This window comes from Mesocricetus auratus, unplaced genomic scaffold (genome assembly GCF_017639785.1).
Source record: "Mesocricetus auratus isolate SY011 unplaced genomic scaffold, BCM_Maur_2.0 Super-Scaffold_100015, whole genome shotgun sequence".
Lineage (NCBI taxonomy): Eukaryota > Metazoa > Chordata > Mammalia > Rodentia > Cricetidae > Mesocricetus > Mesocricetus auratus.
The window spans coordinates 7,731,475-7,755,505 of record NW_024429198.1 but is presented as its reverse complement, the minus strand read 5'-3'; the positions used below and the strand labels follow the sequence as shown (position 1 = coordinate 7,755,505).

The 24,031-nt window shown below is 40.4% G+C and overlaps 1 protein-coding gene across 4 annotated transcripts in view; it reads left to right on the top strand.

The window, feature by feature from the left end:
* Positions 1 to 24,031, top strand: part of Npr3 (natriuretic peptide receptor 3) — a 71,924-nt gene that overhangs the window by 21,409 nt on the left and 26,484 nt on the right. For all 4 annotated transcript variants that reach the window (XM_040757622.1, XM_040757623.1, XM_040757621.1 and 1 more), the window contains exon 3: positions 479 to 645. In XM_040757622.1, the coding sequence (XP_040613556.1) occupies positions 479 to 645 (167 nt within the window). The remainder of the gene's footprint in view (positions 1 to 478; positions 646 to 24,031) is intronic.

Here is a 24,031-nt window from a genome sequence, read left to right as displayed (position 1 = left end):
GAGAGATGAAGGAATATCAGAGACCCCTGACTTTAAACAGTACTTAGTTTGCATGCATCTCATGCCTTACTGTAACCTGCCATTCCAGGCCGAATGGCATAGAAATAGATTTGGTTCACTTCCATGGTGGATTGTAAGTATGAATGGAAAGGAGCAAAATCTTCCCTTTGCTTCTGCAGTACCCCAGTTCTGGGGTGGGAGGGTGGTGACAATGACAATTCCGTAGTTATTATAAGACAATTACATCAACAGAGCTTGTCTATCTCTCTCACATTTCAAAGGAACATGTGTCCAAAGAGCCTCCCTCTCCTTTAATGATTTTGACATTGCCACATCATACCCAAGTGCAAAACTATGACAATACCTCTTGCCTCAGCTGTCAAAAGTACCATGTAGGGACACATTGCAGTTGAAAAGAGAGAATGGCCTCTTTATGGTGACTGGCTTGGAATTATAAATATTTTCATTTCTCCCGTAGGAGATGGCTCGTGGAGGAGAGGAGACAAACACGACTTTGAAGCTAAGCAAGCGTACTCATCCCTCCAAACAGTCACCCTACTGAGGACCGTGAAACCTGAGTTTGAGAAGTTTTCCATGGAGGTGAAAAGTTCTGTTGAGAAACAAGGGCTCAATGAGGAGGATTACGTAAGTGCTTGATTATGAGCCCCGCCCTTCAGCATCCTGAAAACAGGCTTCTAATTAAACCAGAGGTGACAAAGTATCCCATTCTGAGCCATTCAAAAATTCCAAGTTCAAGTCTGAATGTCACTGTTGCGCTCTCTCTCTCTCTCTCTGTGTGTGTGTGTGTGTGTGTGTGTGTGTGTGTGTGTGTGTTTTCCTGGCCACTTTTCCTCCCCCTTCCCCCATCCCATCATCATTCCTGCCATTCACTTATACTTCTCCTTTGCAACAGCTGCAGGGGTGGAAAACTGCATTTTCCTGGGGACCTGCAATTGCAGAGCAGGCTGTCTGTAGACTCCCAGAGTTTACTAAGTCAGGAGGGTGGTGGGAGGAGGCAGTTGAAGGAGTGCCCAAGTTTTGCACGGCTAATTTGTCCAGGCCTTGGTGGCAGAGGTATTTTAGGCTTTGGAGGCTCTCTCTTTTGACAATCCGTGTCCTCTTCTTGGTTGGTCTGCTCCTGTCTCTTGCAGGGCAGTGGGTTTTTTTTCTTCTGCGGCAAGCTGCTTCCTACTTGGGTGTTCTAGGTCTTCCCACTCCAGCAGTGCTCTTGATACTAATTCATTTTAAAAGAGCTCAGTCCTGGGTGCTATTGTTTGGGCAGCCTTTGGCACTTGTAGCTTTGTTTCTGAGATGTCCAGTGCCATAATGGCTAACCCTTTCTTGGGACAGGACTAGGAAAGGGCTTTTGACTTAGTGGGCTGGACTCGGTGTGCTGGTCTCTCTTCTCTTCCCTTCCCTGACAATAATGAGAATATAAAGGTATTATATGTTTGCCTCTGTATTATTTTATCTAATGATCCATATTAACTTTATGATTTGAAAACTCAGTGAGAGTGTTGTGTGTCTGGATTTCTCCCTGAAGTTGTAAAGTTCAATTATTTCCTCTTATGTTGTCTGACATTAATGAGACTTATTGGACAACAGTTGGCTTCTCAATATACTTCCTAGATATTCTGGATTATCACTTATTCTTGGGGAGAAACCTAAGTCTTATTTCAATTCTAGTCCAAGCAAAATCTCATTAAGAAGACATTGCTGCTGCGACAGTTCTTAGTGTTTTCCAAACCCTATTCTAGTGTTTTTAAGAGTATTAGCATCTGTGAATTGTAATATTGCCACTCCATGCCGCTTGACTTTTAAAATCAATACAACTTATAATTTTAAATAGAATTGAGGTGGTTATAATTTATTCGAATTCTGAAAATGCATTCATTTTCCTTTCCTTTTTTTTCTCAGTTCTGCGAGTCAAACCCAGGGTGTGTTCTCCCTCCCTCGCCCCCCCCCTCTCTCTCTCTCTGAGTGTGTGTGCTCCACCACCCAGTTCTTCACTTTACCCTTTTCTGTTTTCTGTAGTGCTTTGGAGCACCGGTTGTTGCCAAGGTTAGTCTGCACAGGTGGCCGTGGTGGCTGTGGGAGGGAGCAAAAGAGGTAGAGTCAGCAGCCTGGGCCCTCAAGGAATCTAGACCAGTGCCATGGGATGCCTCATCAGTCTGAAGGCATCTCGCAGACTCAGCTTTCCTCCAGGTCACTTAGCTTCTCATATTTGCATTCATGGGCTATCCTATCTGTGTGTACAGAATTTAAGTTCACAGAGCCTAGCATGGGCGCTGCACCTCTGTCTTTATCTCCTACCCAGCAAGTTTTGTGGGCCCATGAGCTCTCATCTGCCCCAACCTTTCCCCGACAATCACGTGGCCTCTGAGCAGAGTCTGATTTTTTTGTATGTTTGTTTCCTTTTAATGCTTTTATCTCGTAGTGCTTATGCTACTGTGTCTATTGCTTAAAGTTGCATCTAGTTGAATTGACATATTATATTAAGTATGTTGAATGAAAATAAAATATATCAAATTATGACTTTTATGGCACTGGCAAGGATCCCAATATGGTACTGAGTTGTCTGAACTTTAAGGTGAAAGAGCATGCCACAGATTTCTTATCTGTTTGTGTCCCTACAGATGATGTTATTCTGTCTTATTGGTGCATGATGCAAAGTGATTGTTATGGGGGGTTGAGAGACTATCTCAGGTTGAGAAATAAATTCCCTTTTATTTTTCTTTGGTGAAGGTTTTATGCTTTTCTTAACTGACATGTTTTCTTAGGATAACTGAAACAAAAAATGGCACAGGCATTAAGGATTACATTGTCCAGGGTGAGGAAGGCCTTGTGCCTTTGAAGTTTTGTTTTAGCATTGGAAACTGAATGAAATTCCTGATCCAATTTTACGTTTATTAGAGTCACATTCATATTAGCTTGTTGTCAGCTGTAAAGGTTATGATCTTTTCAAAAATGGAAATATATGAAATTATTTTTTTAAACAAGCTATACTGCAACATTGGAAGGACAGAATAACAGTGATTTCTTTTAATAGCAAAATGATTTGACTGTTTTAATAGTACAATGATTTTATATTTTTGCTTGCTAAACTTGGATGGATTAACTCAATTTTTTATGTGTATGTGTGGGCATATGTGTACTCAAGCTTGTGTGCCTGTGTGTATACATGTATGTTGAGGTCAGTGGTTAATGTAGGCTGTCTTTATTATTCTCATCTTATTTGTTTATGGAGATAGTGTTTCTCATAGAACCTGATGCTTATTGGTTCAGCTAGAAGGGCTGGTCAATAACTTCCAGGGGTCTTTCTGTATCTGCCTTCCCTAATCTTGGATTACAGGTAAATGCTGTTATGTATGCCTGTACTTTTACATGGATTCTGGAGGTTGAACTCAGGCCCTAAAACTTTTGCAGTAAGAACTCTACCAAATGAGCCATCTCCTTAGGCCTGATTGATAGAACTTTGCTTTGTAAAACTGGTCTTCATCTCCATCACTCTTTAAAAATTATCAACAGGGGAGAGAGATTAATTTCTTATTGAGGATGTGGCCAACAGTAGGTTTCCCATTCTCCAGTGGAGGGCATGTATATATAAGCAACAATAACTAGATTTAGTGGATTTTTAAAAAAGAGATATGAAGTTGGGAAGGGACATGTTTGGAATACATGAAGAGATTAGAGGTGCGTGGGAGGCAGATAGAATCATTTTTCATTGTGCATATGTAAGAAATTTACAAAAATAAAGGAAAATAGTGACAAAAATAGATGGAATGTAAGATGTCATACAGAGAGATCCCTGCATGGAATGCCCAGTGTCTCCATGGAAACATTTAGGAAGATTATATATTAAAAGATGTCAACCAGGTTTTTGGCACTGAAAAATGCACTCAAAACACTCAAGATTTCTCGTTTTACTTATGTTAGTGTGTGTGTTAAGCTCTATGCCTTATTACCTGTCTGAATTTTGGTGTTTGAAATCCATCCACTGCCTTGACTTTTTTTTTAAACTTTTTCGATAGGATCTCAAACTTGCCTTGAACTCACTATGTAGTTAAAGATGTCTGATACTCTTGCCTCAACCTTGGAAGGGTAGGAATTACAAGTGTTGTCCACCATACTTGGCTCTATGACTACTGTGACAATCAGTTTCATCATATTAGTTGCATTTCTCATTGCTGTGTGTGGTGGTTTGATAAGAATGGTCCCCATAGGCTCATATATTTGAATGCTTGGTTACAAGGGAGCACCACTATTTGAAAGGATTAGAAGGGTTGGGAGGTGTGGCCTTGTTGAAGTTAGAGGTGGCCTTGGAGAAAGTATGTCATTGGGTTTGGACTTTGAGGTTTCAAAAGCCCATGCCAGGCCAGGTGTTCCCTCCCTCCCTCCCTCCCTCCCTCCCTCCCTCCCTCCCTCCCTCCCTCCCTCCCTCCCTCCCTCCCTCCCTCCCCTCGTTCCTCTCTCTCTCAGCCTGTAGATCAGAATGTAGCTCTTAGCTACTGGCTCCAGTACCATGTGTTCTTCCATTCTCCCTGCTGTGATAATGATGGACTAAATCTCTGAACCTGTAAGCAAGCCCCCAATTAAATGCTTTCCTTTTGAAAGTTGCATTGGTCATGGTGTCTCTTTACAGCAATAGAAAAGTGACTAAGATACGGTGAAAAAATATCCCACAAAAGAAACTTAAGGAAGAAAACTTATTTTGGCTCATGGGTATGGTACATCACCGTGAACATGATGAAGCAGGGGCAGCATGGTGAGATAGCTGGACACATGGTGCACATAGTCAGGACACAGATGAATCGATGAGGTCTGGTGGTCAATTCACTTTCTTTGTTATGTATTCTGGGCATCCCAGACCATGGAATGGTGTTGCCCACATTTAGTGTGTCTTTTCACCTCAATTAACTCAACCTAGAGAGAATCCTTCATAAATATGTCCAGAGGCTTGTCTCCTAAGTAATTCTAGTCCTATTGATGATTACATCAACCAAGTTAAAAATGATGAATCACATTACTAGAGTTTTCTTGTGTTAATTCTGCCCTCCTGGAGTAACTCCAGTATTTCTTTCCTGGTTCATACTTTGGAGAAGTATAATGGCTTGGTGGAACTTCTCAAACTTAGTCCTTTCAAAGGCTATTGGAGCAAATGTCCCTTCCTGATCTACCAAACTCTAGTGGGTGGCCAAAGGGTCCATGTGTTGTGTGTTAGAAAACAGGGTGGTTTAGGCTGGGCTGCCATTGGGAATGTGGGTGTTCAATACCTGGTTAGGTGTTTAGTTATTACTGCACATTCTTAGATTCTTACTATGTATTCTTCTAGGTTAATATAATATTGCAAACATATATTACTTGTAAACCTGGTAGAAGCCTATGCCATTTCCATGTATCATGCTTTAGTGGGGCTCAGTGGCCATCACTGAAGGCAGTGTGGTACAGTGGTTAAATACACATATTTGAGCCCCAGGATATTGTCTGCAATATCAGTGCTTTGGGATCAGAAGCAGGAGAATTTCCAGTTTGTGGCCAGCCTGGGCTACATAGTAAGACTTTATCTCAAACAAAACAAGGCAAACAGAACATGACATGGAGATGTGAACCCGCCTTTAAATACTACTTATCTTGGACATATTTGTAAATTCTGCCTTAGTTTGTTGACTAGAACATGAAGGAAATAACTGGTAAGCTACAAAAAGACCCAAGAACTAATATAAATAATATCCACTGAAACTCTAGGCACCTAAGTATTCAGGGCAGGGTAACCACTATTGCTCTTATTTCTTACATTCCTGGCTTGGTGCTCCTGCTGCCTCATGCCCTTAGTGGTTCTACTTATCCTTCAGATCTCAAGCCACATACCACCTCCCCAGGATGGTTGTCCTGACAGCCACACCACCCCTGTACAGTTCCTTTCCATCACGGTATGCCTCTCTAGTGTGGGGTTTTCTGGTGGACTTTGGTCTCAGCCAAGCTCTATGAGCAGGAGCCATGCCTGTTTATGTTCATTCTTGCATCCCCTCCCTGTATGATTGGCACATGGGAAGCAGATGACAAAGGTAGCTGTTAAGTGCTATTTTGCATCCACAATGCAAACATTTTGAACTCTGAAACTGTCTAAAATCTAAAACTTCGAGTACTGGCATGACATCACAAATGGAAAACTCACATCTTGTGGTGGCTTGCAGTCAAAATACAGAGACAGTTAAGATGTACAAAATTATCTTTAAATCACATATATAAGGTGTATACACATCATTGTATTTTGTGATTAGACTTAGATCCCATCTCCCAAATAATATATATTTACCAACATTGTAAAAAAATCTGAAACCCCAAATACTTATGGTTCTAAACATTTCAGGTTCTCAACCTGTATTTTGCTTACCATTTTTGTTATTACTAAACTGGAAGGACATCAACCCTAAACTCTTCTCATTCAAATGGCCAATGCAAAGACTCAGGTGTGTTAGCTTTTCCTACTATCTGTCTTAGTACAGCAAAGTGTTAGCTTTTCCCACTATCTTAGTACAGCAACGCCTGTCAACAATGGGTTCTGTGAATACAAAGCCATATGTTCAGCTTCATTAATTCTGTAGGAGATTGTGTCAGGTGGTAAAAGGGGTTCTGAAGACTCCTCAGGGTTACTAGTAACCCAGAATGACAAGCAATGCCCCATTGGAGAAGTTCTTGGGGTTTAAGGCCTGGCTCAGACAAGGTTTTGCCAAGTGCCTGCCTGGCCTTCACCATTGGTTTGTATTGGGTCACCTACATGTGCAGTGGCTCTCACTCAAGGGCATTTTAATGGCGCTGTCTGGTCTTTGCCCTAGGAGTGGTTCCAATTCCACTGCGCTGGTATTTGGTTTTAGAATGCGCTGTGCGGTGGCCAAGCTGAGATTAGTTGTGTCCCCTGACTCTTGGGCCAGTGACTTTCTTTTTCCACTACATCAGTCTGATCCTTTTAACAGCGATGTGCCCAATAAGGAGGCAAACTTATGACAAGGATTAAATGTGTCAGGGCCCCTGCTGTGTGAGCCCCCTGTGTGAGCCTGGTTGGGTCTACAGGCTGAAGCGTTGCCTTCTTTTCTCTGTACCCACAACCCAAAGCACACACCTTTGATTCATCAGGCTTCCTTTACTCTTACATGTGTTTGACAAAGTGTGGCCAAGACTCGGTGTCCTCTTCAGCCCCCTTTGCCCATATTTATTTGTTTTTTTTTCTGAAGTGTAAACCTTCACATTCTTGATTATCAGAGGCTATTTATTGAGTTCTCTGGGGAGCACAACTGTGAACCTGATCCCGGAGAACTAGTGCTCCAAGATGGAATTCTAACCCTCTAAAAGCTTCTGCGTAATAATAAAATATCCACAGACTTGAGCTCCGAGGTCAGTACACAGAAAATGTTATGCACCTTAGCACTGAGATGTACTGATGGTACCTGCAGTGGTCTGGAAAGCCTTCCCCAGAAGAACAACCAAAGCAGTAGATCCTTTCATAGGCTCTCAGGGGTCCATAAGCATGTTAAGGGGATGAACATTTCCTGTCTTATTTTTTCTTTTTTAATTTTTTATTATATATTTAAATTAGAAACAAGCTTGCTTCACATGTCATTCCCAGCTCCCTCTCCTACATGCCCACTCACCTCTCCCACCCAGCTCCCCACCCAATCCCCACTCCATTCCCCAGGGAGGGTGAGGCCCTCCATGGGGGATCTCTAGAGTTTGTCATTTCATTCTGGGCAGGGCCTAAGCCCACTCCCAAGAGTCCAGGCTGAGAGAGCATCCCTCATTGTGGGATGGGGGCCTAAGGAACCATTTGCATGCCAGGGATATATACTGATCTACTGATCTACTACCCAAAGCCCCATAGATTGCCTTGGCCTCCTCATTGACACCCACATTCAGGGGGTCTGGATCAGTCCCATGCTGGCCTCTCAGTCATCAGTCTGGGGTCCAAGATCTCCCCCTTGTTCAGGTCAGCTGTTTCTCTGGGATTCACCAGCCCAGTCTTGACCCCTTTGCTTATCACTCCTCCCTCTCTGTCACTGGGTTCCAGGAGTTCAGTTCAGTGTTTAGCTGTGGGTGTCTGCTTCTGCTTCCATCAGCCACTGGATGGAGGTTCTAGGATGGTATATAAGGTAGTCATCAATCTCATTATCAGGGAGGGACATTTAAGGTAGCCACCCCACTATTGCTTAGTTTGCCAGTTGGTGTCATCTTTGTAGTTCTCTGGAAATCTCACTAGTGCCCCTCAAACCTAGAATGACTCCCTCTAATATGGTATCTCTCATCCTGCTCTCCTCTATTCTTGCCCCAACTCAACCTTTCTGCTCCCCCATGTCCTTCTCTCCCCTCCTCTTCTCTCCTCTCTTTTACCTGACTCCCTCCCACAATGCTCCCAATCTTCTCAGGAGATCTTGCCTAATTCCACTTTCTCTGGGGTGCCATGCATGTCTCTCTCAGGGTCCTTCCTGTTTCTCAGACTTTCTGGGAGTGGGATTATATGCTGGCACTCCCCTGATCCATGTCTAAAATCCATATATGAGTGAGTGCATACCGTGTTTGTCTTTTTGTGACTGGGTTACCTCACTCACGATGGTTTCTTCTAGTGCCATCCATTTGCCTGCAAATTTCAAGATTCTATTTTTTTACACTGAGTAGTACTCCATTGTGTAAATGTACCACATTTTTCTCTATCCACTCTTCAGTTGAGGAGCATGTAGGTTGCTTCCAGGTTCTAGTTATTACAAATAGTGCTGCTATAAACATAGTGGAACAGACATCCTTATTGTATGAATGTCCATCTTTTGGGTATATGCCTAAGAGTGGAATTGCTGGGTCTTGTGGTATACTGATTCCCATTTTCCTGAGGAATCTCCATACTGATTTCCAAAGTGACTGTATGAGTTGGCACTGTCACCAGCAGTGTAGGAGTGTTCCCCTTTCTCCACATCCTCTCCAGCATAAACTGTCATTGGAGTTTTTTGATTTTAGCCATTCTGGCAGGAGTGAGATGGTATCCCAGAGTTGTTTTGATTTGCATTTCCCTGATTGCTTGGGATGTTGAACACTTTCTCAAATGTCTCTCAGCCATTTTAGTCTCCTCTACTGAGAATTCTCTATTTAGTTCTGTACTCCATTTTTTGATTGGATCCTTTGGTGTTTTGGAGACTTGCTTCTTGAGTTCTTTGTAAATTTTGGAGATCAGCCCTCTGTCAGATGTGGGGTTAGTGAATATCTTTTACCATTCTGTGGGCTGCCGTTTTGTCTTGTTGACTGTGTCCTTTGCCTTACCGAAGCTTCCAGTTGCAGGAGGTCTCATTTATTAATTTTAGATCTCAGTGTCTGTACTACTGGATTATGTTCAGGAAGCAGTCTCCTGAATCAATTCATTCAAGGGTGCCCCCAACTTTCTCTTCTAAAGAGGTTCAGTTGAGGTCTTTGATCCATTTGGACTTAAGTTTTGTGTATGGCAATAGACATGAATCTATCTGCAGTCTTCTACATGTCAGCATCCAGTTATGCCAGCACCATTTGTTGAAGATGCCTTCTTTTTTTCCCTTGTACAATTTTAGCTTCTTTGTCAAAAACCAAGTGTTCATACATGTGTGGGTTAATATCAGGGTTTTCAATTGATTCCATTGGTTTCCTTGTCTATTTTTGTGCCAATACCAATCTGTTTTCAGGACTATAGCTCTATAATAGTGCTTCAAGTCAGGGATGCTGATGCCTCCGGGGATGTTGCCTTGTTGAACAGGGTTGTTTTGGCTATCCCGAATCTTTTGTTTTTCCATATAAAGTTGAGAATTGTTCTTTCAAGGTCTATGAAGAATTGTGCTGGGATTTTAATGGGGGATTGCATTGAATCTCTAGATTGCTTTTGGCAAGATTGCCATTTTTACTGTTGATCGTACCTATCCAAGAGCATGGGAGTTCTTTCCATTTTCTGGTGTCTTCTTTAATTTCTTTCTTTAAAGATTCAAAGTTCCTGTGATACAGGTATTTCACTTGTTTGGTTAGGGTTACCCCAAGGTATTTTATGTTGTTTGTGGCAATTGTAAAGGGTGATGCTTATCTGATTTCTTTCTTAGCCCTTTTATCATCTGTATCAAGTACAATATTGAAGAGGTATGGAGAGAGTAGACAGCCTTGTCTTGTTCCTGATTCTAGAGGAATTGTTTTGAGTTTCTCTCCATTTAATTTGATGTAATGAAGAGTTGGTTCTTTGAGAAAATCAACAAGATAGACAAACCTTTATCCAAATTTAGCAAGTGGCAGAATGTGAACATGCAAATGAACAAAATCAGAAATGAAAAGGGGGACATAACAACAGACACTGAGGAAATCCAGAGAATCATCAGGTCATACTTTGAAAACCTGTACTCCACAAAATTTGAAAATATAAAGGAAATGGACAATTTTCTGGATAGATATCACCTACCAAAATTAAATCAAGAGCAGATAAGCAATTTAAATAAACCTGTAACACCTATGGAAATAGAAACAGTCATCAAAAGTCTCCCAACCAATAAAAGCCCAGGTCCAGATGGCTTTAGTGCATAATTCAACCAGAAATTCAAAGAACAGCTTATACCAATTATCCTTAAAGTACTCCATGCAATAGAAGCAGAAGGGTCTTTGCCAAACTCTTTTTACGAGACTTCAATAACCTTGATACCCAAGCCACACAAAACACAGCTAAGAAAGAGAACTTCAGACCAATATCACTCATGAACATTGATGCAAAAATACTCAATAAAATCCTGGCAAATTGGATCCAAGAACACATCAGAAAAATCATCCACTATGATCAAGTAGGTTTCATCCCAGGAATGCAGGGATGGTTCAACATAAGAAAATTCATAAATGTAATCCATCATATAAGCAATCTCTAAAAGAAAAACCACATTATCATCTCACTATATGCTGAAAAAGACTTTGACAAAATCCAACACCAGTTCATGATAAAAGTCTTGGAGAGATTTGGGATAACAGGAACCTACTAAACATAATAAAAGCCACATATAGCAAACCAACAGGCAACATCAAACTAAATAATTTCCTGCCTTATTGTGTATTAAGGTTTTGTAAACATGTACCAGACTTTGCAAGGGCACAGAGTATACATTTGAAGAGAGGAGTCAATGTTTCATGAATGGGATCTGTGTAGAAAAAGTGTAAGAATCGGTGGGCTAGAACATGCGTATGGCTGGTCAATGTAACATTTGTCCTGAGCCATGTTTATTCCTATGGATAAGAACAATGATTGTGCAGGGTTACACTGAAAGAAATAATTTTCCCAGAAGAAAATGCTTCAGTACTAACTAACCTTATATTAGAGAAATCATTAGTATTATTTCTGAGATGAAAGAGATATTCACTTACTCATTCACTCACTCATTCATTCATTCTGGACTAGTGAATCAGCTGACTTTCCAAGACATGTTGTTCTTGCTACTGTTTCTTAGGACTGTGTGAGCCAAAGTTGTAGACACTTTTTTGGCCTGGCAGCATCCCTGGGTTTCCTTCCTGTAAATCCTACTCCTGGCCTCAATCCATTCTTCCTATTGTGTTTGGCAGTTTTGAGATCTATTCATCCGCTGCCCTTTAATGGTTGGCTTTTTCATTGGGTGAACTTCATTTTCTTTCCCTGATGTTGTTAAGTAAAAACAATACGTAGCTTTCCAGATAGAAAGGTCATGATACAATGAATGAAAAAAGTAGTGCATTTAATTAAAGATAATTTATAGTAGACATGCACGAATTCCCCCCTTGTTCCTCCATTCTGTGCTTCTGATTATTCAGAGATGACTATTGTTAATGATTTTATTTTGTGATATTGCCTGCATGCTTTTAAAACAGACTATATTGTTTTTGATATTAAAATTTTGGTACTATATCTTGTTTCCTGAAATGGAGAAAAGATTACATTATTTGACATACTTTTTCTCTGCTAATGTTTACTTTTCCTTTTATACCTCTAATATTTTATAAGAAAGTTTCTTGTTAGAGAGGTTTTCACAAAATAAAATTTGAAGGAAAGCTAAAACATGATAGCTGGAGCCCTTTTTTCATTTTTCCCCTTTAAATACTTACAGCATAATCATATGTTGTTTTATGAGCACCTGTTGTTTCTCTGGTACCTCCTGTGGAGTTTAATGACTGTTTTCTTATTTACTCCCATATAGTTCTCACTATTTCATTTTTATTGCTTTAGTAAAAGTTTTTTTGTAATGATATTATTATTTTTAACCTTATTTTTCTGCTCCAACTTGTAATAATTTCTTTTTTTAACAACAGTTTGGAGTTGTTCTTTAGTTCTCTCTTGCATTGCATCTCCTTTTCTTGGATATCACATCTCCTCTTTTGTTCTTAAATTTTGTATTTGTTTTGAATAAGAGGGTATTAATGGTAAAAAAATTGGTAGTTTTAACATCAGAAAACATTTGGTGTTATAATAATAGTCACAACACCTAGTTGACAGTTTAGCTGGGTGTAAAATTAATGTTTGAAGATTGTTTTCCTCAAGACTTTGATTTTATTGTTTATTCTATTGTTTTGTAGCTCTTGTTGTTATCATTCTGATTCTTTTTTCTTAAATGCTATTTTCTTTTTATCCTTAGAGATTTTAGTATCTTCTGTGTATGATTGATTGTATCAGTGAGGTTCTAGTCAGGAAAATAGAGCCTATGCTAGACAATTCAGCAGGAGTTTAATAGAAGGAACAGAATTCAAGGTGTTAGAAGAGCTGAGATTCCAAGTAGAAGAGTAAAGTAAGCTGGAGATTAGAAATAGCAAAAAGTCACTAGTATTGCTAAAGCTTGAAGGACCAAAGACTTTTAGTAGGTTCCCTAAGTTAGGACTGCCTACAAAAGGGAGAAGGATAGAATAAATAACTAAAGATATTACTCAAGGCAAAGAAAGATCTGGGAGACATGTCTAGGAGTAACACGACAGTGAAATCAGCCAGAAGGAGTTATTTTTGTATGTTATAGAACAAAATGAAGCAGACGGAGGAAGGGAAATGAATTAGAGAACAAACAGAAAACTGGACTGATGGGTGATCTGAAAATTTTCAATGATGGGTCCTGGTAAGAATTTGTTTATTTATTTATTTATTTATTTATTTATTTATTTTTATTTTATTGTTTGGGGACAGAGTCTGGCATTGTAGCCCCGGTTGGTCTGGAAATTTTTATGTATCCTAGAGTGGTTTGGAATTTTTGGTGAGTTTACCATCTTAGACTTCTGAGTGCCAGAATTAGAGGTGTGAGCCACCATGCTGGGCTTGGTGTGGGTGTTTCAAAATCTTACTGCTGTGCCTTTAGTACCCTCCTTCTGTAACTTTTAGAATAGAGTATTAGCCATCATTAGATGTATCTGTTGTTTTTCCTCATTTTCTAGTACCTATGCCATTGAAGCAAGTGTTATTTTCCAATTATGCCCTTTTCTTTTCCTTTATGATTCTGTTAACTTTATCTTCCAAAATATTGGATTTTAAGATGTCTGCTATAGTTTGGATTTTCAAGAGCTTTCTATGTGGGTGCAGTGGTACATGTCCATTATCCTGTTACTGAAGAAACAAACCAGGAGACTCAGTACAAGTTCCAGGTCAGCCTGAGCAACATGGTGAGTTCTGGGCTAGCCAAGACTGTGCTGAAAGACAATGTCTTCAAGAACCAAAAATTAAAAGGAAATTAGAAAAAAAGGAAGACAAAGAGAAACATTATACTTTTCTCTTGTTTTCTGAGTGGCTCCCTAATTTAAAGCAGCACCTTGACTTTGATTCTTGAATACAGAAGTTCATTTCTCTAGTGCCTCTTGCATTAAGTCTTATGTTTTATCCATTTAATTATCCAAAGATGGGACTTATTTTGTAATTGACTGTCATAATTTAATAGACAATAAAGGTAAATCTTTTCTATTTAAAACTTATTAGGTGACTTTCTCCCCCCCCTCTTTTTTTTTAAACAGGGTATATCTGTGTAGCTCTGGCTGTCCTGGAATTCACTCTGTAGACCAGGCTGGTCTTCAACTTATAGAGATCCACTTGCCTTTGCCTCCCTGAATGCTATGATGTTCTTTTTTTTATCACTGATAGTATTTTACATTTGTTGAGATAAGATTCTTCTCATATTTTTAATTGTTTTATTCATCTTACGTTGCCCATTTCTTTCAGGTTCTTAATTTTTTTGTTTTGTTAATATTTATCTTTTTGTCTTTCATATCAGAAGCATTTCTGAAATGGTCTGTTTATATTTCTGAGTGCCTCCCTCAGCACCCCTCAGGGCTCTAGATATATAATCAATCTGTCTAATGATGGACTGTATTGTGGTCCCATGAGTATCAACTTAGCTATTCCAAAGATCCCAAATAATTTGAGTACGTTTTTCTCTCAGACTGGTCAATTTAATTAAAAAATTCCCTCCTGGAGTCATTAGGCTGTATTACCTTCTGAGAGCCAGGAAGGAGTATCATCTAAGATTCCAGATTTACAACTTTTGCATCATTCTCAATGTTGTACTTCATCCAGCCTCTATCTGCTACGTCTGCTTCTGTGTCTTTACTCAGTTACACACCTGTCATCTGCCAGGATGGGGAGGCATGATTTCTTTTCTGTGTAAGCTTGGGGAAGGATCTGACTGTGTGTGTGTGTGTGGTGTGGTGAGAGTGCGTGTGTGTATGGGTACATGTGTGTGCACATGTACAAGTACCTGCACATTTCTTCTAATAGTCATTTCTTTAAAAAACAAACAAATGAACAACATTGTGTGTGTGTGTGTGTATGTGTGTTTGTATATATATGAATGTATATACATCCATGCCACATCATGAAAGTAGAGGTCAAAGGGCAAGTTTTGGGAGTTAGCATTTGAGGTCTGTCTTTTTTAAAAGTTTATTATTATTATTTTTTTAGTGTTCATTAGTGTTTTGCCTGAATATATGTCTGTGTAAGTGTGTCAGATACCCTGGAACTAGAGTTACAGACATGTGTGAGCTGCCATGTGTGTGCTGGGAATTGAGCCTAGGTTCTCTGGAAGAGAAAACAGTTCCATCTTGTTTTAAGATGGGGTCTCTCTTGTCTTTGCCTCTTGGTGTGTCCTCTAGTTTAGATAGCTCTTAAGCTTCTGGGTGATTGTCCTGTCTCTCTCTGCCTACATTTTGAGGTATTAAAGCTGGTGTTACAGGTTGTCCCCTCTTTTTACATAGGCTCTGGAGATCTGAATTAAGGTCCTCAAGCTTACACAGCAAGCACCCTTACTCATTGAAGCATCTCTTTGGCCCTGCTTCTTGAACTTTTTAGAAGCAATTGTGTACAAGCAATAACTAACACATTAACCATAACTCATACAGAGTAGAGTTGTTTTCCTTATGGTCTTTATATGTGACAACTAAAAGTTATTTTGCTTTATGTCCGAGACTAGCTTGTTCCCTTTACTTTAGTTCTTATGTTGGCTCATTTTGTTTGTTTGTTTGTTTTTCGAGACAGGGTTTCTCTGTATTGTTTTGGAGGCTGTCCTGGAACTCACTCGCTAGACCAGGCTGGCCTCAAACTCACAGAGATCCGCTTGCCTCTGCCTCCTGAGTGCTGGGATTAAAGGCGTGCACCACCACCCGGCATGTTGGCTCATTTTTTAAAAGCCTACACAAATAGGAGAATCATATAGGAACTCTGTTGTCTGTGGAAGTAGAATTTTAGGTTTCAAAGTACATTTTCAAAAAGCTCAGATGACTCAACTTTATAATTAATTAGTTAATGCTAATTCTGGGATAAGTACATGAAAGTAAGTGGAGATGTTTGTGTCCTGGAAGGCCATTGTATTTATCACGGTGTCATGCAGCATTTGTACACGCCTCCTTGATGCTGCATTGTGAAATAAAAATTTCAGGAAAGCATGCTGAGATATCTGGGAGCCTAGATACCCTAGTATAGAGCTCTATCCTTGCAACATAATTGGAGCCAGCAGAGACCACCTCCTTAGTAATCTCAAGTTGTAGACAGTGTTATTCTAGTGTGGGGTTCCTGATCTTGGACTAGTGCAGTGGATTCAGGCTGAGAAAGCCCACACTCAGGCCCTTGACTTCTGGGGCTTTTCCTCCTGGACAACTAGAGATTCTAATGTCACCTTAGAGGATCTTTCCATTTCCAGGTCTCTGCCATTTAAAGCCCAAAGTGATGTCTTAGTTTAAAAGTTAAGTGTCATTGTCATTATCTGGGTATGGAATTTGTTTATTCTTTATTATATAATCACCTCCCAGTCACCACACTCACAGGTCATTGTAGGTTTATACACACATGTACACACACAAAACACACACACACACACACACACACACACACACACACCACTGTGGGCTTGCACACATAGACACCACTGCAGGAGAATTTTATTACAGTAGAGAATTCTGCTGTTTGTAATATTACATCAGAAAAGCTTCTTGGAAATATTCTTCTGAATTTAAAGTATACAGAACCAGCTTTTCTTTAGCTCTAAGCTGGCTACCAGCCCGGATTGTTTAACTGCAAAGACAAATCCCAGTACTAGACACATGAATTAATTCTACAGCTGCAAGGCTTGCAGATGTAGAATTAGTGCCTAATTTTAAAGACTGGATCAGGATATCTCTGATTAATTACAGCCACAGCTTCTTCTGGGGACCAGAACTTGACCCCAGAACCCACCTGGTGGAAGGACTCTTGCAGATTGTCCTGATTTCCTATGTTCTGCATGGCTTGTGTATGTCCCCTCACAAACAGACAAACAAATGCGCATTAAAAGAAAAATTTTGAAAAGAATGTGTAATGTCCATTTTAAAGCAAAAGAGTTCTGGATCCTTAGCACTTTGGGGTTTCATATTGAACTTCACAGTTTTCCGTGTGATCTGTTTTTAACTTGGGGTAGAATTTGGTAAATACTATTTTTATTTCTAACCAGGTATTCTGAGCATGGGTGATATTATAACCTGGGGTATTTGCTCATTTGTGGTTAGCAGGCCACCCATAGCTTGCCTTTTCTCCTTATTAAAAAGTTGAACATTTGACTAATTAAACAAATACTGCAGGAGAATCTGATGCATGGCAGTGTTTTGGGAGTGGGGTGGGGTGTACTGGGGCATGCTTCTTCTCCCAGGTCTCCCTCTGATGCTCACAAATGAATGTGGGTCTGGGGAATGGGAAACTTACGTAGGCGCAGCATTTGAAAGAGACAGGGTTTAATAAATAATTGTTTAAAGAGGCTAGGTGTGACACATTGGGATGTAAAAGACGCTGAAAAATAGTACCATAATTTCTCTGAGGGGGAAAGTCTAGCTACCACAGTATGTGCTCTGAGTTGTGTTTTGACACTAATTTTACACAGAAGCTGTGTGGGAAGTGACATTAGCTGCAAACACATTGGATCATTAATGAAATCTTGACTAGACAGTTCACTCTCGTCACACGTCACTTAATTAGATCTGAACATTCTTAGTTGAAGGTTTAAAAAATTAGGTCTTCAGCCAAACTAATGAAAGAGAAAAGAAAGCAGCTGTCGCAAGATGTATCTGCCCCACATCTGGCAACACTCTGCACAGTCAAGCCTTTCTGTGAGGGCTGCGTCAGAATAGGAGGAGGTGCCCTAGAACAGGGTGCCCCCTCTCCTTGCTCTCACCCCCTTTCACAGTCAGCCAGGGAATAGTTTTCCCAGTGAAAAGGCCTTTTCAGACACAAGAGGGCCTTGCGAATTTGTGAGAATAAAATCAAACCTCAAGTTTTTTTTCCCTTGAGACAGAGACAGAGTTTCTCTGTAGCTTTGGAGGCTGTCCTGGAACTAGCTCTTGTAGACCAGGCTGTCCTTGAACTCACAGAGATCAACCTGCCTCTGCCTTCCGAGTACTGGGATTAAAGGTGAGCACCACTGCCCAGTGTAGCTTTTTTTTTTAACAGGATAAGAATGATGAGTATGCATGCCACTATTTTAATAAGATGAGTCTTATTAGGAAAATGTAATCAGGAGGATGGAGGCATTGTTTGGGTTTTTCTCTAACTAAAGAAATATTGCTTGGCATTCGAAGCATTTGAATGAAGATATATTGAATTTAAAAAATTACTTTCATTTTCTTAAAGGAAAAATTGTTTTAAATTATTCTGGCAACTTTGAAATAGCACTGAATAGGCTATTTGAAGAAATAGGAATATTCTGGGTTAAAGTGTTTTTGATTAAAAATAAGTACTCATTTTCTTGTGATTGTTGCATATAGGTGGCTGGTGGCTTTCTAACTGTAAAATCTTTTGACCTAGCACACTCTGAAAATGCTTAGCAAAGAGGCATGGGGCTTATGCAAAAGGATTTCCAAGCCAAATATTCCTTGGAAGGGCAATCTCGGTTTTGTGTTGTTGTTAGTATGTGTGGTGATGCAATTAATGTGAGGCATAAAGACATTTTGCAGCAATGGTGACACTACACTCAGATATTCAGGAGTGAAATAACATTGTGGTGTGCAAAACTATTCACAACTGAAAGGCTGAAGTGAAATAATGTCGTGTGTAAAACAATTCACAACTGCAAGGCTAAGGAGTTTCTTCTTTTACTGAGTGGCCTAGAAGTGCATGCCAGCTCATCTAAGCAACTTTCCCATAACGGAAATACAATGTAATTCTTTTTAGAGAAGTCTCATCCATACTGTAGACCCAAGGCCAGTTTGACCCATAGGAAGTATCAGCCTGGAGAACCCAGTGTTGGAAGGACTTGGAGAATGAAGATCAGCTTTTCTGCATTTCTCATCTTTTCTAAAGGCTTTGTGTCCCCCAGGGCCTCGGTATCCCTTCTTCACTTGGTGAAGCCTCCTTTACACCCAGATGTTAGGGCTGTAGCTTAGCATCACCAGGAGCCTGAATTTAAAGGGAGAACATGGAAAGGAAGGTCTGAAGTGAATGATTCTAGAGGTGGTAGTGTGATGTTCTCTGAATGCCAGGGCTTCTTCCTCTATGGGAAAGAGCTACTCATGAAGCCATCCAATGGCTAGAGGAATATGATACTTTCATAGTTTAACCTTTCTTACATGAAAGTTTGATTATTAACTCAGTGTAACAGCAAAAATAACTCTGTACCTCAAGTCATTTGGCAGGAGCTAGAAGATAATACCATATGTTCAGTCTTCCAATTCGGAAGCAAGGATGCTGACAGGCCCACATCCTGCTTCCCTGGCCACTGGGCTAATAGAGGACTCTGATATTGGATGTTCACAGCATCTACAGGGTTATGTAGCTAAAGACTGAGATTATGAGGCCTAACCATTGATATGCTGTCTGTATGGGTATATGTAGTGGGGGAGCCCAAGGTTGTGGTTCGATAATCTCAACTGAAGTTTGTGAGACTTTATGGGTGTAGCTCCTAGGAGACAGAATCTCACAGCAAACTCCTTGTTTCTCTGGCTCTTCCAGTCTTTCTGCCCCTTCTTCCACAATGATCCCTGAACCATGTTAACATGGAAGAGGTTGTGGGAAGTCCAGGAATCCCAACCCTATAAAAAGAACCATAGGCAACTAAGGAATGCTGAGAGTGGGAGAGACAGTCCTCCCTAGGGAAGAATATACCAATTGGTTTTCCAATACCAAATAATTAGCCCTGAAAACACACATACAAGTAACATTATACAGACCAGCTAGGTTGTACTTATGTATTTAGGAACACATACATACATACATACATACATACATACATACATACATACATACATAAATTTATCTGTTTAACAACAATTAATGAAAACGGAAGTCATGAAATTGAAAAACAGCAAGGGATATATGGGGGTTTGGAGGGAGGAAAGGGAACAGGGAAATGATGGATTATATTATAATCTCAAAAACAAAGGAAATAATTACAAGAAGTTATCCAATGGGTATGATGGTCATTTTTAATTGGTATTTTGACACAATATAGACCTACTTGACAAGGGAAATCCAGTGAGGAATCGTCTAGATTGTATTGGCCTATGGGCATGCTTCTGACGGATTTTCTTGATTATGTTAATGGATGTGGAAAGAGCCAACATGAAAGTGGGCAGTGCCATTCCTTAGGTCCTGGACCATGCAGCTAAGAGGGGAAACTGAGCTGAGCACAAGTGTGCATACGTCTATTGCTCTTTTGACTGTGTACATAGCATGACCAGTTTTCTCAAGCTCCAGTCACTGTGACATCCCTGATACTGATGGATCATTGGACACTGATGGACCACAATCTGGAATTGTGAGTTTAGCAGTCTGTTTTTCCCTATTTTGCTTTTGTCAGGGTATTTTTTTATTATCATAGCAACAGAAATGAAACTAAGACAATGACCATTAACATCACCAGTGACATAGGGACACCTGTGTGCCAGAGACTTTAATCTGTTAAATGGATAAAATCGTATTAGGTTACTCTTGGGAGTTATGAAAAATGATTGGAAAGGGATTTTATAACTTTAAGTACACTGAGTGAGGGTGTCCAAAGAAAACAGCCCAGCAGTTGCAAGTAGAATATCCCCAGGCCCTAAAAGCAACATATAGGGGTAGTTTTAAGTGACATCTTTTATGGGATCTAGTGAACTGTTAAATAGGAAGAACAGAATAGCATGCTACTGAGGATTCAACCCTCTTAACCAGCTTGCAATTTGAAAGTGGGTTCAGCTTTAGGATATTATTGTGAGTCAGTCTGTATGTTCTCTCTCTCCATTGGAGCAAACTTGTTTCATTTGGTAACGATCTAAAAATCTTGGCCCCATGGATTGTGATTTAGAGGTAGGGATTTTTATTTTTGGTATAACAATTTGACTTTTGGCTTTAATTTTAGACTTTTATCAACTATCTCTCCCACTTTGCTACTTCTATGGGGAGTGAAGTCAGATATGTGTGCTTCTATCCTATCGTAAAAATATTTTTTTAATTTAAATTAGAAACAATCTTATTTTACATATCAATATCAATTCCCTCTCCTTCCCATCCTCCCATGCCAACCACGGACCCCCATCCCATCCCTCTTCTGTTTCCCAGAGAGGGTGAGGCCTTCCATGGAGATTCCTCAAAGTCTGTCACATAATTTGGGTCAGGTCCTAGGCCCTATGGGGAATGGGCTCCCAAAGTCCATTTATACACTAGGAATGAATACTGTTCCACTACCAAAGGCCCCATAGACTGCCCAGGCCTCCTAAATGATACCCACATTCAGGGTGCCTGGTTTGGTCCTGTGCTGGTTTCCCAGCTTTCAGTCTGGGGTCCATGAGTTCCCCATTGTTCAGGACAGCTGTTTTTGTGGCCTGGTCTTAACGCCTTTGTTCACCACTCCTCCCTGTTTACAACTGGATTCCAGGAGTTCGGCTCAGTGCTTAGCTGTGGGTCTCTGCTTCTGTTTCCATCAGCTACTAGGTGAAGGCTCTAGGATAGCATATAAGGAAGTCATCAATCTCATTATTGGGGAAGGGCATTTAAGGTAGCCTCTCCACTATTTCTTAGATTGTTAGTTGGGGTCATATTTCTAGATCTCTGGGCATTTCTCTACTGCCAGGTTTCTCTTTAAACCTATAATGGTTCCCTTTATTAAGGTATCTCTTTTCTTGTTCTTCTCTATTCTTCCCCTGACTCAATCTTCTTGTTCCTTCATGTCCTCCTCTCCCCTCCTCTTCTCTCCTTCTCTTTCTCCTAACTCCCTTTCCCTTCCCCATATGCTCACAAGTTGCTCAGGAGATCTTGTTCCTTTTATCATAAAGATATTAAAGAGACTGGATTCATTTATTTAGAAGTCCTGGGTCATATTAGCATATTAATTTGAGCCTTTTAATAGTATAGACTCCATTCACATTAATCTTTGGACATCTCTCCTTTTTCATATTCAGCAGTGACATATATTGGTAGCAACTATCTGCCCACTCCTTGGATTGACCCAGACTGAGGGCTCTCTTATTTACTGGTATCTTCTAAGTGCATGTACTTTTGTACTGACCAACCATGTGACCTATGTGTCATCAGGAATATGTAGTTGAGCCTGAAGATGTTTGTTGGTTGGGCCTTATGAACATCATCAAGTACTTTACTAAGCTCCCCCTCGAGACAAAGTGTTGTCCTACAACTCTGAGGATAGCCCAGTGCTTGTGCAGGTGACTTTTGATGGGTAAGGATCAATAAGCCTTTTAACTGAGACAAATAAAAGGGACACAAGCTTGGAAGCAGGAATGTATTAGACACAGCTGGGGGACAATGACAGAACAGCTTCAGGGGAGGGCCTCCTCAGAAGAGCTATTTAGAAAGATAGCTCTGTCACTTAGAAACTTGCTCCTGCTCTGGTCACCCAAACACCACCGTGTACAAGTTTTCCAACCAGATCTGTGTGTCTAGTCTTCCTTGATGATTTTTTTTAACACTTGCTCCACAAATATTGCTATTTTGCAAGTTTCGAACGCACTGTGTGTGTATGTGTGTGTGTGTGTGTGTGTGGTCTGTGTTCTCGTCTCTAGGCAGAGGTGACAGTTTCTCTGTGGATGACACCTAATTTCTGACTGCAATCGTCACCTGGGTGGTAGGCTCCTACATGTAGTTTCCCTCTGACAAGCGGGCCTGAATATGTCCATCTACTACTTTACTCCCTTGAGATGGCTCCATTCAGAGCTCATCACCTGTAGCTATTTTACTACTTCACAACAGACTACTCAATGATTTAAATGAGTTCATTAAGAATGAATTAAACATGAGGTCTGGTCTGTTGACCTGTTCTTTTAAGTTGATACTTGAGGTCTGTGGGTATCTTTAAAAAAATGTTTCAGTTCGATGATAAGGAAACAGCACAGAAATGAACAAAAGTGCTGACCTTGCTATTAGGATTTTCAAATGTTTTAAACACACCCATCACCTGAAGAAAAGCTTTCAGAAGTTTCTGGGCATTTTGTGGTTGTTTTTTCATTTAGGGAATTGATTAATAAAGAAACCTTTAAGGATGGGAGTGGTGGTCTGTGCCTATAATGTTAGCATTGGGGCCACTGAGGCAGGAGGATTGCCATGGCTGAACGCCAACCTAGGCTACACTGTGTGTTCAAGGACAGCTCTGGGGACAGAGTGCCATTCTGTTTCTAATAGCAGCAGTGAAAATGGCATCATCATCATCAGCAGCAGCAACAATATCCCAAATAAACAAGAACAGAAAGTCCTCCCATAAATAGAGATCCCACTAACGTGAAATTCTTAACTTAGCATGCGTCTACAGTGATTGGACATCTGATTTCATTGGCAGTATCAACCCATCTTCAGCCCCTGATAATCTGAGGCATTGCCAGCATTTCACCTCTGGATATTTTAGTGTGCATCTAGAATATAAACTATTATTTTGTTAAACTCATGTGAAGTTACATGCATAGATGTAAGCACATACTAAAGTTCTGATGCACACATATACATGTAACTACCATTCTACTGAACATATAGGACGCTACACACACACCCTTCCTTCGTGTTGCTTTCCACTCCCCTCCCACCACCATTATTTTCATGATAGTTTCTAAATCCGCACAGCACATATTGTATGAGTGGACTCATGTACACTTTTGCGTGGCTTCCCCCATGCCATATGGTGCTTTTGAAGTTTTGCATCCTGTCACAGGTATTTATATTTTCTTCCTCTTTTAATGGCTGAGTTACACTCCTTCTTATAAATATACCATAGGCTTGTTTATTCTCCTAACGGACACATTTTTCCAGTTTGACACTGTTTTAACCACCCCTGTAGTGAGCATCTCCATGAATCCTTTGGTGGATGTACATTTTCACTGTGTGAATCACTTGGAACGACACTGCTGAGTTAATAGCACAGATGCGTGCTTAACTCTGTAAGAGACTGGCAAAGAAGTACCACTTCACATTCCCAGCAGCAGTGTGAGAACTACAGCTTTCCTCAACAGTATCCACTCTCCACCACACCAGCCTTTCAGTCTTAGCTATCTGATGGGTATAACTGTAACCCATGAGTTTTCCTTCTATCCCTCTGAAGCATGGGGCCTCTTTTCAGGCCCTGCAGCATTTCTG